The sequence below is a fragment of the Hemiscyllium ocellatum genome, chromosome 11 (assembly GCF_020745735.1).
Source record: "Hemiscyllium ocellatum isolate sHemOce1 chromosome 11, sHemOce1.pat.X.cur, whole genome shotgun sequence".
In the NCBI taxonomy this organism is placed as follows: domain Eukaryota; kingdom Metazoa; phylum Chordata; class Chondrichthyes; order Orectolobiformes; family Hemiscylliidae; genus Hemiscyllium; species Hemiscyllium ocellatum.
Window position 1 is genome coordinate 26,383,063 of NC_083411.1, and position 16,392 is coordinate 26,399,454.

Below are 16,392 nucleotides of genomic sequence, written 5' to 3' on the forward strand. Positions count from 1 at the left end.
GCCTTTGCTGTTTGAATTTGTGTATCGCTGGACATCGGAGTGCACCTGGGAAAATTAACAAACAGCGAAATTCACAACTAATCTTGGAGGAACTGTTCGGCAAAGTTCACAGCACTGAATCAGATAAGATAATTGTTGTTTTAAGTCTGTCCAAGAGAAAGGTTGCAGTAGTGAGTATAGTGGGTTCTTTCTTGATTATATGTTTTTGGAGATAAGACTATTAAACTTAAAATATAAGCCATAACTATTAATTTAACCTGGTGCCGTGTTTTGTAGAGGAATAAGACGGTCTTATTTTCTGGGTCTGTAGATTGTGAAGGAACAAAAATGGCCTTTCCAGTGATATGTACTTCTTGTCAGATGTGGGAGTTTAAAGAGAGTTTAAGGATTACAGCGGATTATATCTGCCATAAAAGTTGTTGGATGCGAATCTTATCAGATCAAGTGGATCGGTTGGAGAGACAGATAGAAATTATGAGGAATTTGCAACAGGAACAGTATGTGATGGATGGCAGTTATAGGAAGGGGGGAAAGTTTCAGATACAGTCACATAGATGGGTCAACTCCAGGAAGGGTAAGAGAGGTAGGCAGCTAGAGTAGGAGTCTTTTGTGGATATACCCATTTCAAACAGGTATGCTGTTTTGGAAAATGTAGGGGGTGATGGATTCTCAGGGGAACGTAGCACAAACAGCCAAGTTTCTGATATTGAGACTGGCTCTAATGCAACGGGGGGGGGGTATGTCAGCTTCCAAGACATCAATTGTGTTATGGGATTCTGTAGTCAGAGGTACAGACAGACATTTCTGTGGCCAGCACAGAAAAAGCAGAATGGTGTGTTGTTTCCCTGGTGCCAGGATCAAGGATGTCTCAGAGAGGGTGAAGAATGTTTTCACGGGGGAGAAGGGTCGGCAAGAGGTCATTGTCCACATTGGAACCAACAATATTGGAAGGGAAAAGGTTGAGTCTCTGAAGGGAGATTACAGAGAGTTAGGTAGAAATTTAAAAAGGAGGTCCTCAAGGGTAGTAATATCTGGATTACTCCCAGTGCTACAAGCTAGTGAGGGCAGGAATAGGAGGATAGAGCAGATAAATGCATGGCTCAGGATCTGGTGTATGGGAGAAGGATTCACATTTTTGGATCATTGGAATCTCTTTTGGGGTAGAAGTGACCTGTACAAGAAGGACGGATTGCATCTAAACTGGAAGGGGACTAATATACTGTCAGGAAAATTTCCTAGAACTGCTTGGGAGGATTTAAACTAGTAAGGTGGGGGGGTGGGAACCACGGAGATAGTGAGGAAAGAGATCAATCTGAGACGGGTACAACTGAGAACAGAAGTGAGTCAAACAGTCAGGGCAGGCAGGCACAAGGTAGGACTAATAAATTAAACTGCATTTATTTCAATGCAAGGGGCCTAACAGGGAAGGCAGATGAACTCAGGGCATGGTTAGGAACATGGGACTGGGATATCACAGCAATTACAGAAACATGGCTCAGGGATGGGCAGGACTGACAGCTTAATGTTCCAGGATACAAATGCTACAGGAAGGATAGAAAGAGAGTCAAAAGAGGAGGGGGAGTGGCATTTTGATAAGGGATAGCATTACAGCTGTGCTAAGAGAGAATATTCCCAGAAATACATCCAGAGAAGCTATTTGAGTGGAACTGAGAAATAAGAAAGATCACCTTATTGGGATTGTATTATAGACCCCCCAATAGTCAGAGGGAAATTGAGAAACAAACTTGTAAGGAGATCTCAGCTATCTGTAAGAATAATAGGGTTGTTAAGGTAGGGAATTTTAACTTTCCAAACATCGACTGGGACTGCCATAGTGTTAAAGGTTTAGATGGAGAGGAATTTCTTAAATGTGTACAAGACAATTTTCTGATTCAGTATGTGGATGTACCTACTAGAGAAAGTGCAAAACTTGACCTACTCTTGGGAAATAAGGCAGGGCAAGTGACTGAGGTGTCAGTGGGGGAGCACTTTGGGGCCAGCGACCATAATTCTATTTGTTTTAAGATAGTGATGGAAAAGGACAGGCCAGATCTAAAAGTTGAAGTTCTAAATTGGAGAAAGGCCAATTTTGACGGTATTAGGCAACAACTTTCAAAAGCTGATTGGAGGCAGATATTCACAGGTAAAGGGACGGCTAGAAAATGGGAAGCCTTCAGAAATGAGATAACAAGAATCCAGAGAAAGTATATTCCTGTCAGGGTGAAAGGGAAGGCTGGTAGGTATAGGGAATGTTGGATGACTAAAGAAATTGAGGGTTTGGTTAAGAGAGAGAAGGAAGCGTATGTCAGGTACGGACAGGATAGATCGAGTGAATCCTTAGAAGAGTATAAAGAAAGTAGGAGTATACTTAAGAGGGAAATCAGGAGGGCAAAACAGGTTCATAAGATAGCTTTGGCAAATAGAATTAAGGAGAATCCAAAGGGGTTTTACAAATATATTAAGGACAAAAGGGTAACTAGGGAGAGAATGGGGCCACTCAAAGATCAGCAAGGCGGCCTTTTTGTGGAGCCACAGAAAATGGGGGAGATACTAAATGAATATTTTGCATCAGTATTTACTGTGAAAAAGGATATGGAAGATATAGACTGTAGGGAAATAGATGGTGACATCTTGCAAAATGTCCAGATTACAGAGGAGGAAGTGCTGGATGTCTTGAAATGATTAAAAGTGGATAAATCCCCAGGATCTGATCAGGTGTACCTAGAACTCTGAGGGAAGCTAGAGAAGTGATCGCTGGGCCTCTTGCCGAAATATTTGTATCATCAATAGTCACAGGTGAGGTGCCGGAAGACTGGAGGTTGGCAAACGTGGTGCCACTGTTTAAGAAGAACGGTAAAGACAAGTCAGGGAGCTATAGACCGGTGAGCCTGACCTCAGTGGTGGGCAAGTTGTTGGAGGGAATCCTTGAGGGACAGGATGTACATGTATTTGGAAAGGCAAGGACTGATTCGGGATAGTCAACATGGCTTTGTGCGTGGGAAATCATGTTTCACAAACTTGATTGAGTTTTTTGAAGAAGTAACAAAGAAGATTGATGAGGGCAGAGCAGTAGATGTGACCTATATGGACTTCAGTAAGGTGTTCGACAAGGTTCCCTATGGAAGACTGATTAGCAAGGTTAGATCTCATGGAATACAGGGAGAACCAGCCATTTGGATAGAGAACAGGCTCAAAGGTAGAAGACAGAGAGTGGTGGTGGAGGGTTGTTTTTCAGACTGGAGGCCTGTGATCAGTGGAGTGCCACAAGGATCGGTGCTGGGCCCTCTACTTTTTGTCATTTACATAAATGATTTGGATGTGAGCATAAGAGGTACAGTTCGTAAGTTTGCAAATGACACCAAAATTGGAGGTGTAGTGGACAGTGAAGAGAGTTACCTCAGATTACAACAGAATCTGGACCTGATGGGCCAATGGGCTGAGAAGTGGCAGATGGAGTTTAATTCAGATAAATGCGAGGTGCTGCATTTTGAGAAAGCAAATCTTAGCAGGACTGATACACTTAACGGTAAGGTCCTAGGGAGTGTTGCTGAACAAAGAGACCTTGGAGTGCAGGTTCATAGCTCCTTGAAAGTGGAGTCGCAGGTAGATAGGATAGTGAAGAAGGCATTTGATATGTTTCCTTTATTGGTCAGAGTATTGAGTACAGGAGTTGGGAGGTCATGTTGCAGCTGTACAGGACATTGGTTAGGCCACTGTTGGAATATTGCATGCAATTCTGGTCTCCTTCCTATCGGAAAGACGTTGAAACTTGAAAGGGTTCAGAAAAGATTTACAAGGATGTTGCCAGGGTTGGAGGATCTGAGCTACAGGGGGAGGCTGAAAAGGCTGGGGCTGTTTTCCCTGGAGCGTTGGAGGCTGAGTGGTGACCTTATCGAGGTTTACAAAATTATGAGGGCATGGATAGGATAAATAGACAAAGTATTTTTCCTGGGGTCGGGGAGTCCAGAACTAGAGGGCATAGGTTTAGGGTGAAAGGGGAAAGATATAAAAGAGACCTAAGGGTGACTTTTTCACGCAGACGGTGGTATGTGTATGGAGTGAGCTGCCAGAGAATGTGGTCGAGGCTGGTACAATTGCAACATTTAAGAGGCATTTGGATGGGCATATGAATAGGAAGGGTTTGGAGAGATATTGGCCGGGTGCTGGCAGGTGGGGCTAGATTGGGTTGGGATATCTGGTCAGCATGGATGGGTTGGACCGAAGGATCTGTTTCCATGCTGTACATCTCTCTGACTCTGTAGGCCTTCGCAGAATTCCAGGGAGGTGGAGGAGAGGATTGGCAAAATTATTCTGGGTAGGAATGAAAAGAACAGGGTGGTCATTATTGGGGGACTTTAACTTCCCCAACATTGACTGGAAATGCTGTAACTCTAGTACATCAGAAGAATCAGGTTTATGTCCAATGTGTACAAGAGGGTTTCCTGGCATGGTATGTTGAAGGGCCAACAAAAGGGGAGGCTGCGCTAGATCTGGTGCTTGGGTAATGAAGCAGGCCAAGTGTTTGATTTAGTTGTAGGTGAGCACTTTGGAGACAGTGACCATAATTCAGTACATGCCACAGGGCAAGAGTTATTGATGGGGCAAGGGCAATTATAATGCGATTTGGCAAGACTTGGGAGGCATAGAATGAGATAGCAAAATGCAGGGGATGTGGACAGTCGAAATGTGGAGCTGGTTTAAAGAACAGGTATTGCGTGTCCTTGATGGGTGTGTCCCTGTCAGGCAGGGAGGAAGTGATAAGGTAAGGGAACTGAGGTTTACTACAGAAATTGCATCTCTCGTTAAGAAGAAAAAGGAGGCTTATGTGTTGATGAAGCAAGATGGTTCAGATGAGGCGATGGAGAGTTACAGATTAGCTATGAAGGATTTAAAGAGAGAGTTAAGAAGAGCAAAGAGAGGACACGAGCAGTCTTTAGCAGGTAGAACAAAGGAGAGCCCTAAAACTTTCTATAGGTATGTAAGGAAGAAAAGGATGACCAGTCAAAGACAGAAGTGGAAAATTGTGTGTGGACCCTGTGGAAATCAGAGAGATGCTAAACAAATATTTCTCATTGGTTTCCACTCAGGAGAAGAATAAGATATGAAATATTAGGCTAGAAAGGATCAAGGTTAGTAAGGAAGAGGTGTTATCAATTCTAGAAGGAGTGAAAGTAAACAATTCCCCTGGGCCAGATGGGATTTATCTGAGGATTCTCTGGGAAGCTAGGGAGGGACCTCTGGCTTTGGTATTTGAGTCGTCATTGTTTACAGGTTTAGTACCAGAGGACTGGAGGATTGCAAATGTTGTGCCCTTGTTCAAGAAGGCCAGTAGAAATGACCCAGATAATCATAGACCAGTGAGCCTTACGTCTCTTGTAGGAAAAGTTTTGGATAGGATTATAAGAGATAGGATTTATAATCATCTAGCAAGCAACAATTTGATTTCAGATAGTCAATATGGTTTCGTCAAGGGCAGGTCATGTCTCACAAACCTCACTGAGTTTTTTGAGAAGGTGACTAAGCATGTGGATGAGGGTAGGGCAGTTGATGTGGTGTACATGAACTTCAGTAAAGCCTTTGATAAGGTTTCACATGGTAGGCTGTTGGAAAAAATGTGGAGACATGGGATTGAGGGCGATTTAGCAGTTTGGATTAGAAACTGGCTTTCTGTAAGAAGGCAGCGAGTGGTGATTGATGGAAAATATTCAGCCTGGAGTCCAGTTACTAGTGGTGTGACACAAGGATCCATTTTGGGACCACTGCTATTTGTCATTTTTATAAATTACTTAGATGCAGACATAGGTGGATGAGTTAGTAAGTTTGCAGATGACACTAAAGTCGGTGGAGTAGTGGACAGTGTGGAAGAATGTTGCAGGTTGCAGGGAGACTTGGATAAACTGCAGAATTGGGCTAAGAGGTGGCAAATGGAGTTCAATGCAGCTAAATGTGAGATGATGCACTTTGGACAGAATAACAGGAAGGCAGAGTACTGGGTCAATGGAAAGATTCTTGGTAGTGTGGGTGTGCAGAGTGACCTTGGAGTTCATGTACATAGAGCCCTGAGAGTTGCCACCCAGATGGATAATGCTGTTAAGAAAGCATATGGTGTGTTAGGTTTTATTGGTAAAGGGATTCAGTTCTGGAGTCATAATGTAATGCAGCGACTATACAAAACATTAATGCAGCCGCCCTTGGAATATTGTGTACAGTTCTGGTCACCCCATTACAGGAAGGATGTGGAAGCATTGGAAAAGGTGCCGAGGAGATTTACCAGGATGTTGTCTGGTCTGGAGGGAAGGTCTTATGAGGAAAGGCTGAGAGACTTGGATCTGTTCTCAATGGAAAGAAGAAGGCTAAGAGGGGATTTGATACAGACATACAAGATGATCAGAGGAATAGATAGGGTAGACAGTGAAAGTCCTTTTCCAAGGATGATGATGTCAGCTGTTAGGGAGGAATTCCAGGATTTTGACTCAGCAATAGTGAAAGATTAGATTAGATTACTTACAATGTGGAAACAGGCCCTTCGGCCCAACAAGTCCACACCGACCCTTCGAAGAGCAACTCACCCAGACTCATTCCCCTTCACCTAACACTACAGGCAATTTAGCATGGCCAATTCACCTAACCTGCACATCTTTGGACTGTGGGAGGAAACCGGAGTGCCCGGAGGAAACCCATGCAGACACGGGGAGAATGTGCAAACTCCACACAGACAGTTACCCGAGGTGGGGATTGAACCCAGGTCCCTGGCACTGTGAGGCAGCAGAGCTAACCACTGTGCCACCCAAGAACGGCGATATATTTCCAAGTCAGGATTGTGAGTGGGTTGGAGGGGAACTTACAGGTGGTGGTGTTCCCTTGTCCTCCTAGGTGGATAGTGGTCATGGGTTTCAAGGTGCTATTTGAGGATCTTTGGTGAGTTTCTGAAGTTTATTTTGTTGATTGTACACACCATTGCTCCTGAACGTCAGTGGGCGATGGAGTAGATGCTTGTGGATGGAGTGCCAATCAAGTGGGCTGCTATATCCTGATGGCATTAAGCTTCTTGAGTGTTTTTGGAGCTGTACCCATCTAGGCAAGTGGGGAGTATTTCATAAATTCCTGGCTTGTGCCTCATAGAGTGAAAGACAGGCTTTAGAGAGTCAGCAAGTGTGTTACTCTAGACAACAGTGAGGACTGCAGATGCTTGAGATTAGAGTCAAGAGTATGGTCAGGCAGCATCCGAGGAGTAGGAGAGTCGACGTTTTGGGCAAATACCTTTCATCAGGAATCAGTGAGTTACTCTCCACTGTATTCTAACCTCTGACCTGTCCTCATAGTCAATGTGTTTATATGGGGGTCCAGTTGAGTTTTTGGTGAATGGTAACCCCAAGGATGTGAGAATGGAGAATTAAATGATGGAAATACCATTGAATGTCAAGGGGCAGTAGTTAGATTGTTTCTAATTGATGATGGTCATAGCCTGGTATTTGTGTAGAGTGAATGTTACTTCCACTTGTCAGCCCAAACCTGAATATTGTCCCAATCATGGACTGCTTCAGTACCTGAGGAGTCGTGAGTGGTGTTGAACATTGTGCAATCATAGGCGAACAACCCCACTTCTGACATTATGATGGAGGGAAGGTCATTGATGATGCAGCTGAAGATGGTTAGCCCTATGCCATTAACCTTGGAAACTCTTGCAGAAATGTCCTGGAGCTGAGATGACCACAAACATCTTCCTGTGTGTCAGGTATGACTCCAAACTGCAGAGAATTTGGCCCCTAATAACCCATTGATTCCAGTTTTGCTAGAGTTCTTTGATGCCACACTTGTTTGAATGCGGTCTTCATGACAAGAGCTGTCAGTCTAACCTCACCTCTGGCATTCAACTCCTCTGTCCACATTGGAACCAAGGCCATAATGAAGTTAGGAGCTGAGTGGCCCTGGTAGAACCAAAACTAAATTCAAAACAAATGGTTCTGCTTTGTAATTTCAAGCATAAGTACCCTTTAACATTGGAATAAGTGGTAATTATTATCAATGAACACCACTGGCATGAAAATTAATTGAACTAGAGGCAATGGGAGATGGTTAAAGCGGGAATGGTAACATTGGGGGAGAGACATCCATGTTGACGTTCTCCCTCTCTTACTCATTTTCAATTGCAGCCTGCTACTTCTTTCAAGTTGGAAGGCTTCAAGACCCTTTTTGGCATTCTTAATTTGGACGGCCAACATCCCCCTTGGCCATTAATCATTATTCCTCCCCAGAGGCAAGTCAGGATTGCAGAAATAATCTCGACCCTGGGTTTCCACCCTGGATGAAAAATCCAGGGTACTTTGTCTCCCTTTAGGGTTGAACAAGATTGCTTCAATAAGCTGAACAATGTTGTGGTGGAATGTAAAATGTCCATGCCATTTCTCACACAAGTAGTTTCTGTTTTCAATTAAACTTGGCTTTCTTACATGGAATGTGGGGATCACCCCTGCCTCCTAATATTTATTTTCTAGTTCCACCATGTGTTCCCAAGGCTGCATGCTTTCGAAATTGTGACTGCGAGTTGTGGCTACCTGCATTCTTACTGCAATGTGTGAAAAGCTGCAGCACACGTTCCCCTTATGATTATAACAATATGTTACACTCTGAAAGCAATTTGGAAGTTTGGGCTCCAGATATCTGGACATTCGTAGCCACCAGCTGTGGAGCACGAGGCAGAAGGTGAGGACTGCAGATGCTGGAGAGTCAGAGCCGAAAAGTGTGGCACTGGAAAAGCACAGTAGGTCAGGCAACATCCGAAGAGCAGGAAAGTCGACATTTTGGGCATAAGCCCTTCATCAGGTATGATCATTCCTGATGAAGGGCTTATGCCTGAAACATGAACTCTTGTGCTGTTCTGATGCTACCTGACCTGCTGTGCTTAGCCCCTCTAAGCTGAACCCCTGGTTTGTATAACTCTGTAACCTGTATATCATGCAACTGTATCTTATTAAGTTCAGCTCCTTACTGCCAATTGGCAGAATGCATCCTTCTTTGAAATTTGCCTGAACATGAAACATACCTCTTAGCACATGCCCCTCTGGATGGCATGCATTTCTGTTGTTCTTAGGACTACAGGTGATGGTAGTGGACAGGCAGAGGCAGGAGACGTGAAAATCAACATACCGAAGTTCATTCGAGGTCACAAGGATATTTAAAACAGCATAACAAAAAGGGCAAAGTTTATCCTTGAAAATAGCTGATAGAACAATGAGGGAAAGGAACTGTGGAAAGCATAACTAGGAGTCACAGAAGGTAGAGTGGACAACAAACATACCAGCATCATAAATTTGAGATCTGGGCTATTTTATCTCTAAAAGCTATTACATTTGACTAGCTGCCCATGACATTGTGTTGGAAATATTAGAGATCACTTCCAAAGGTGTTGTAAATCCTCAACAAAGAGCCTAAAGCGTCAAAGTAGTGGAAGGCAAATTAAATAGTTGGCAACAAACAAATAGTTTTTAAGAGCCTCTAACCAATAAGGTTACATGTGAGATATGTGCATAAGCAGAACATTCTATCTCTTCATATCTTCTCATTAAATTGGAACTCTTTTCTGGAAAATGTGTTCAGTTCTTATCCAAATTGTAAGAAAAAACAGTACATTTTCATTTTCACGACAGTGCTGTCATATTCATTTTTGTGATAAGTCTGATTTAAATTATTGCAGCAAACATAACCACAATTTGACCAGCATTTTTCATGAAGATAATGAGGGCCAATGTTTTTCATCTGACTGTAAGTGAGATCAGCACTGGATACCTCCTGATTGTTATTTCTATTCGCAGCTAGAAGGTATAAGTCATCATTCTTGCTGTTGCAAGTCTCTCAAGTCAGCAATGCTGCTTGAATTACCACAACTTTTTTATAATTGCAAAGGGGAGAGTTTAAATGGTACACTGTCCTAGGTGAATGACCTGAACCTTTATTTCCAACTGGATTCAGGTCAGGTCAAATAGACTGCATTTTGATTGAATATTGGCTAATGAAGTTTAGATCAATGGAAATACCAGGCATACATAAAAATGAGGTGTCATCCTGTTGAAGCTATCATCCTTAATTTTATTAATTTATGGGACAGCGTTTATTGCCTATCCCTAGTTGCCCTTGAGAACGTGGTAGTGATGATGAGCTGCTTCAGTCCATACAGTGTCAGAACAACCACAATGCTGCTGGGGAGAAAACTTTGTGATTTTGATCCAGGAACAGTTCTAACAGTTAAAATTTGAAGAAATCAGACTTTAAACTTGTAGTGAATAATTTTAAGCGGTGTTGATTGACAATAACTCCCAATATTACATAGCTAAAAGGGTATTTACGCGTGAAATGACAAGCCATAACTTTCTCTATTGAGTTTAGTTCTTGGATGAATATCACACATTTGCACCATTCAGTAAAGGACATGGTTAATCAGACAATGAACCATTGTTTTTACAAGTTGAACAGTGATGCTCCACATCTTTGTCAGTGTGGCCTGGTGGCTAACAGTGCCAGGAACCAGGGTTCGATTCCACCATTCCACGACTGTCTGTTGGAGTTTGCACATTCTTCCTGTTTCCATTGGGTACTCTGGTTTCCTCTCATGGTCCAAAGATATGCAAGTTAGGTGGACTGGCCATGCTAAATTACCCATAGTGTTCAGGTATGTGCAGGTTAGGTATGTTAGCAATGGGGTAACAGGAATAAGACAGGGGAATGATTCTGGATGGGATGCTCTTCAGAGGGTTAGTGTGGACTGATTGGGCTGAATGGCCTGTCCCTACAATGTAGGGATTATATGGATAACACCTTTTTGGTCAGGGGGAATCTCTAATTAATCTCCTTGTGTAGCTTGTTGAGTAAGCTTGGTGACAGGCAATGGCTTGCCAGGTTGTAGTTCATCACCTGAGAATGTTATAAAGTCGATACTGATGAGGACTCTTATGGTGCAGTTCTAGTAATTGAGCCAGGAGACCAGGGTTCAAGTCCACAGGTGTGTGACAAAATCATTGTACAGATTGACTAGAAATAGCTGATAAAATAAATAAATACACCAGACACCAAATTTCCCATAATGGACTTTGCTTGTAAATACTGGACTGGCTACGCTACATTGGTGATCACTGGTGATAGTTAAAGGGAAAAAAAAAGTCCTGATGATCTTGGTGGTAGGAAAGTCATTTGCTTATGCATGATAGCACATTGGAGTATATAAAACCAAGAATAAAGCAGACCCTCCCAGATGACCGCAGTTTATAGACTCCCAATCCAGCTGTTTACTTTATAGTGCTGTGGAATCTGTGAAACATGTTTATGTTGGTTGTAGGCAATTGCACTCCCTTTTCAGTTATTTGAAAAATCTTTTGTTGTGTATTTGGTTGCACTTCAGCCCGACACTCCTGATCTTTGGACAATTGGGACATGGGCAGATCAGAGGACTTCCTTGTGAGTCTGCACCTGGGCCTGGCCAAACTGGAAATAAACAGGTCCAGACAGTGGGCTATGGAGAGGGTAAATCTACTGAATGTCTGCCCTTTTTCTGTGGCAATGTTCATGCCTGGATGTCCTTGCAGAGGGAGCAGACGGTATCCATCAATGCTCTCAATGCCTTTAGAGGGAGATGTTTACCAAAGGGTATATAGTGCTTTAATTTCCCTCCAACTCCATTTTGATTTAGCCCCTTCCCTCTTGCCCTACCCTCACCATCATTTTTGATAGTTTGCAGTGCCCATAATAGGTTTTGCATGTAAACACAGGTGTTTTTACTGGTGGCATTTAATGCTTGAAGGAAAGGTCACAGTGATTTGGTGATGGGAAAGCCGTAACTTAATATACAGTTCATTGTTCATCTCCATCAAACTATTTTAAGCTCTCAAGCATTGTTACATATAGTTCACTATTTTCTCCCGTTAGGCAAAATATTAGCTATTGATCTACAAATTCACATTGTAATGGTTGATCTACTGCCCTTAAAGATCTTGTCAGCATCATATCTATTATTTTTGCTTTACTCTAGCAGTCAACACTTTGCCTCACACTGCAGGCAGGAACACTTGAATTTCTGTTTGTTGGTTTAAGAATTTACCGATGGATGTGTTCTGAAGCCTTAAAGAACATCTGAAGTGATGTCCTGGAGCCAATCTGACTGATCTTCAACAACCATAACCATCTTCCTTTGTGGTAGGTGTGAATCCCACCAGCTGTGATTTTCATTGACTCTAGAATCAGAGAACCCTATAGTGCAGAAGTAGGCCATTCGACAATCGAATATGCACCGACCCTCTGAATAGCATACCACCCAGTCCCAGCCTCTTACCCTATCACCGTAACCCTCTATTTCCCATGGCTAGTCCACCTAACCTACACATCCATAGATGCAACAGGGCAATTTAGCACTCTAGTTGTGCGAGGGCCCCTTGATTTCAGATTCGGTAAAATGCAGCCTTGATATTAAAAGCAACAGTCAGCTTACTTCTGAAGTTCAGCTCTTTTGTCCATTCTTGAACAAAGGTTATAATGAGGTCTTGAGGTGAGTGGCCAAACAGAATCGGTGAGCAGATTAGTACGAAGTAAGTTGCTTGATAGCACTGTTAATGAGCTCTACCATCACTGACATGCATGTAGTCGTGGGAACAGTAACAGTACTAAGAACAGCTTCATTCTTTTATCGTGAGTGCTAAGATACATATTATTGGTGACATGGGAACAGAATGTATCTTTAAGTATCCAATACAGGTTGTTTCTGCTGTGGCTTTAAAAATGATACAAAAAAGAATGCATGAGACATTTATATTTATAATTGTGTGGAGAAAAAGATAAATCCAGTTTCCTGTTAATCCATAGACATTAGAAAATAGATGACAAAGGAATAAAATGTTATACAACTGGCTATACTTTATTAGTTTCAAGAAAAATGAACTGTCAGTACATAAATAAAGTACAAATACCTTCAAGGGTAATGTCAACATATTCCGCAGATTTATACGATGAAGAAAGAAATTTTACATAAAACCAAAGTATGCATTATGTGTGACTTGAATATTATTCATACATTGACAGACTAATTGCATCCTAAGAATTAAGATCATGTAAGTAATTTCAATAGTGTTTTATAATACAAATAAATACACATTAGGACCACTCTCCATTCTTTATTGCCTCTGAAGGCACTTTTTTTTCTCTCTCTTCCTTGTAATAAAGAAAGCTAACACAGTGATTTTTCTTTATTCATTTTTTTTTGTTGTATACATTTTGGTTCTGGGGTGCTCTCAATCATCACCAGAGTCCCACTGCAGTCCAGCTACAGACCAGTTTTCAATGAACTGAATTTTCCCTTCTAACATTATGGTACCTCACCACCGACAACACCATCCCCCCACCTCCCCACCTCGCGAGCTTCTCCACTTCAGCAGTGCTCCTTTTCTGGCTTGTTCAGCTGTAAAACCTTAAGCAAGTCTTCCAACTCTGTTTTGCACTCTTGGTCCATACAAAACTGGCTGATTCGAGCTTCTCCCTCTTTGAAAATTTTCCATCGACCTAGAAAATATGTGTTTGAGGAATGAATAACATGCAGTATTTTCCTGCAACATTCAGTGACTATACACTGCAGTCTCAGACAATTACATCTGCAATGAATGCCTGAAACTTGCATAACTTTAGCTCTGAGTTGCTAAGCTACAATCTAAGTTACGGATATTACAAGGCAACAGGAAGAGGGAGGATTATGTGTTCCAGGAGGCACAGGCCCATTAAATAAGGCAAAACTTTAGAGGTGGTCAATGGTCTGGAACAGGAGAGGTCATTGGAAGTCAGACACTATGGGAAACCAGCATGTAGTGATGGAGTAGCCTTAGCCCTGACATTGTTTGAGAAGTGCAAGAATTCTTCTACATATGTGGACAAGGAGAAAGACTGCTAGAAGGATAAACAGACTTGCCATGGACCACAATGTAGAACGTCATTCAAGTGCATGCAATAAAGAGGAATATGATAGTAATGGGGATATTGTAGTCAGGTTGAAATGATGCAGTTCTTTGCTGATAACAGTATGTTCTCAGACTCTCAGCCATAGCTAGAAACTTCAAAGATTGTGTGGCCTGTCCAATGTCATGAGATCTCCTTTCAGTTGGAGAGGAGTTTTCAGTGCCAAGAGGAAGATCTAATTGTGACCCAAGCAGAAAGCAAAATATCAATACAATTCATAAAGTATTCAGAGAAATTGAGGAGTTAGGATGCAAATTAAATTGGAGAACATCAAGCATAATCTCTGGAGCTGTTCATATTTTGTTTTTCTCTACATTGGGAAGACAGATTGCAGACTGGGCAATCACTTTGCTGAACACCTTCATTCTATCTGCAAACACCACCCTAAGCTTCTAGTTGCCTGCCACTTCAACACACCATTAAATTCCTGGGTCAACATTTCTGTCTCGAGCCTACCACTCTGCTCCAGCAAGATACAGTGTAAGCTCAAAGTACAACATCTCATTTTCTGCTTGGGGACTCTGCAGCCTTCAGGACTCAACACTGAGTTCAATAAATTTAGGGCATCAATACCGTATCCCTTGTTTGTTTCCTACCATAGGTCCTGTCATCTCATGCGCTGCTTTCAACGCAGACAATCTATTTTCGCCTACTTTTGGTCTTCATTATCAGCTTTTCTTTCCACCTGGCTTACCAATATCTGTTCCTTTGTCTGCCTAACTGCCCTTCTTTCCCTCTGGGATCTGTCCCCACCTATCACTTACTCCTTTACCATCCTGCCCCACCCTAAGTCTTCATCAAATATATCACCTCCTCCTAGATACCATCAGTTCTGAAGAAGCATCGTTGGATCCAAAACATTAACTCTGTTTTCTCTCCACAGATGCTCCCAGGCCTTCTGAGTTTCCCAACAATTTCTGTGTCTGTTTCATAATCTCTGGATTGTTATCTGAATCATGTGGCAATTGCCATAGAGTCAAACAGGTTGAAGGAAATGAAAGGGCTAAATACTGACAAATCCCTGGACACAAAGGGCTACATGTATGTAAAAGATAGAGCTGCAGTGATAGTGAATCCACTAGCTATGATTTTTCAAAATTCCTAAGTTTGGGAATGTTCTTATCAGCTTGGAAGTTGGCAATATTTTATTAATTTATGGGATGTGGGCATTGCTGACTCAGCCAGAATTTTTTGCCCATTCCTAGTTGGTCATGAGAAGGTCGTGGTGAGTTGCCTTCTTGAACCATGGCAGTCCATTTGCTGTAGATCCACCCATATGTTGTTGAGAGAGGAGTGCCAGTTTGCCACGGCAACACTGAAAGATTCATTTTCAAGAGAGAAGGGAAATACAAAACTACAGGCCAACTAGCCCTATATCAATTGTTCAGAAAATGCTTCGGAATCTCCTTTCCCGATTTTAAAAATAGTCTACACCTCTATTCTTCCTATCAAAATGTACAGCCTCACGCTTTCTCACATTGTATTCTATCTACTACTTCTTTGCCCACTCTCCTAACCTGTCCAAGTCTTTTGTAGCCTCCCCTTTTTATCAACACTACCTGTCCCTGCAATGATCTTTGTGTCATCTGCAAACTTAGTAACAATGCCCTCAGTTCTTTTGTCCATCTAATAAGTTAGATAAAGGGGAACAAATAAGTAGATGTAGTATATCAGGAATTCCAAAAGGCATTCAATAAGATGCTACAGCATCTTTTAATAGGCAAGGTAAGAGTGTATGGAGATGGTTGTACATTAGCATGGATAGAGGATTAGCTGTAGACAGTGGGCATAAACAGAGCAGTTTCTAGTTGGCAGGCAGTGCTGGGACTTCAGCAATTTACAGTCCACCTTCATTACTTAGGTGAAGAGTTGGAGGGAAAGTGGTCCCTCCACCACATTTTTTGAAAGCCAGCATAATGGAATCCAACTTTTTGTTGATGAATGCAAGAACCTAATATGATTTTCCAGAATCGTTTAGAGTCCACAATACACATTCATATATCACACTGTAGGAACAAATGGACAACTCACCTACAGCCATATGGATGACTGTGTTGGGAAATCAAAAAACATAATCCTGTCACAATAGTACCATTGAATTATTACGATTCAGAAGGCGGCCATTTGGTCCATTGTGCCTGTACCTGCTCCCTGAATGAGCATTATGATTTAGTGCCATTCTACGATTTTTTCTGTATTACATTGTTTCTATTCAAATAATCATCCAATACCCTTTTGAATCCCTCAATTGAATCTGCCTCCACTATACTTGCAGGCAACACCTTCAGACCTTACCTGCTCGCTGTATGCAAAAGTATTTCCTCACCTCACATTTCCTCATATAATACTTCCTTATTTGCAACTCACTTTAAATGTGTGCTGTCTCATTCTCAGCTGGTTTGAGTG

The 16,392-nt window shown here is 42.1% G+C and overlaps 1 protein-coding gene across 2 annotated transcripts in view; it reads right to left on the minus strand.

The window, feature by feature from the left end:
* Positions 1 to 12,935: 12,935 nt before the first annotated feature.
* chrdl2 (chordin-like 2) overlaps positions 12,936 to 16,392 on the minus strand; it is a 62,913-nt gene continuing 59,456 nt past the window's right edge. For both annotated transcript variants that reach the window (XM_060832080.1, XM_060832081.1), the window contains exon 12: positions 12,936 to 13,539. In XM_060832080.1, the coding sequence (XP_060688063.1) occupies positions 13,409 to 13,539 (131 nt within the window). In that variant the 3' untranslated portion in view covers positions 12,936 to 13,408. The remainder of the gene's footprint in view (positions 13,540 to 16,392) is intronic.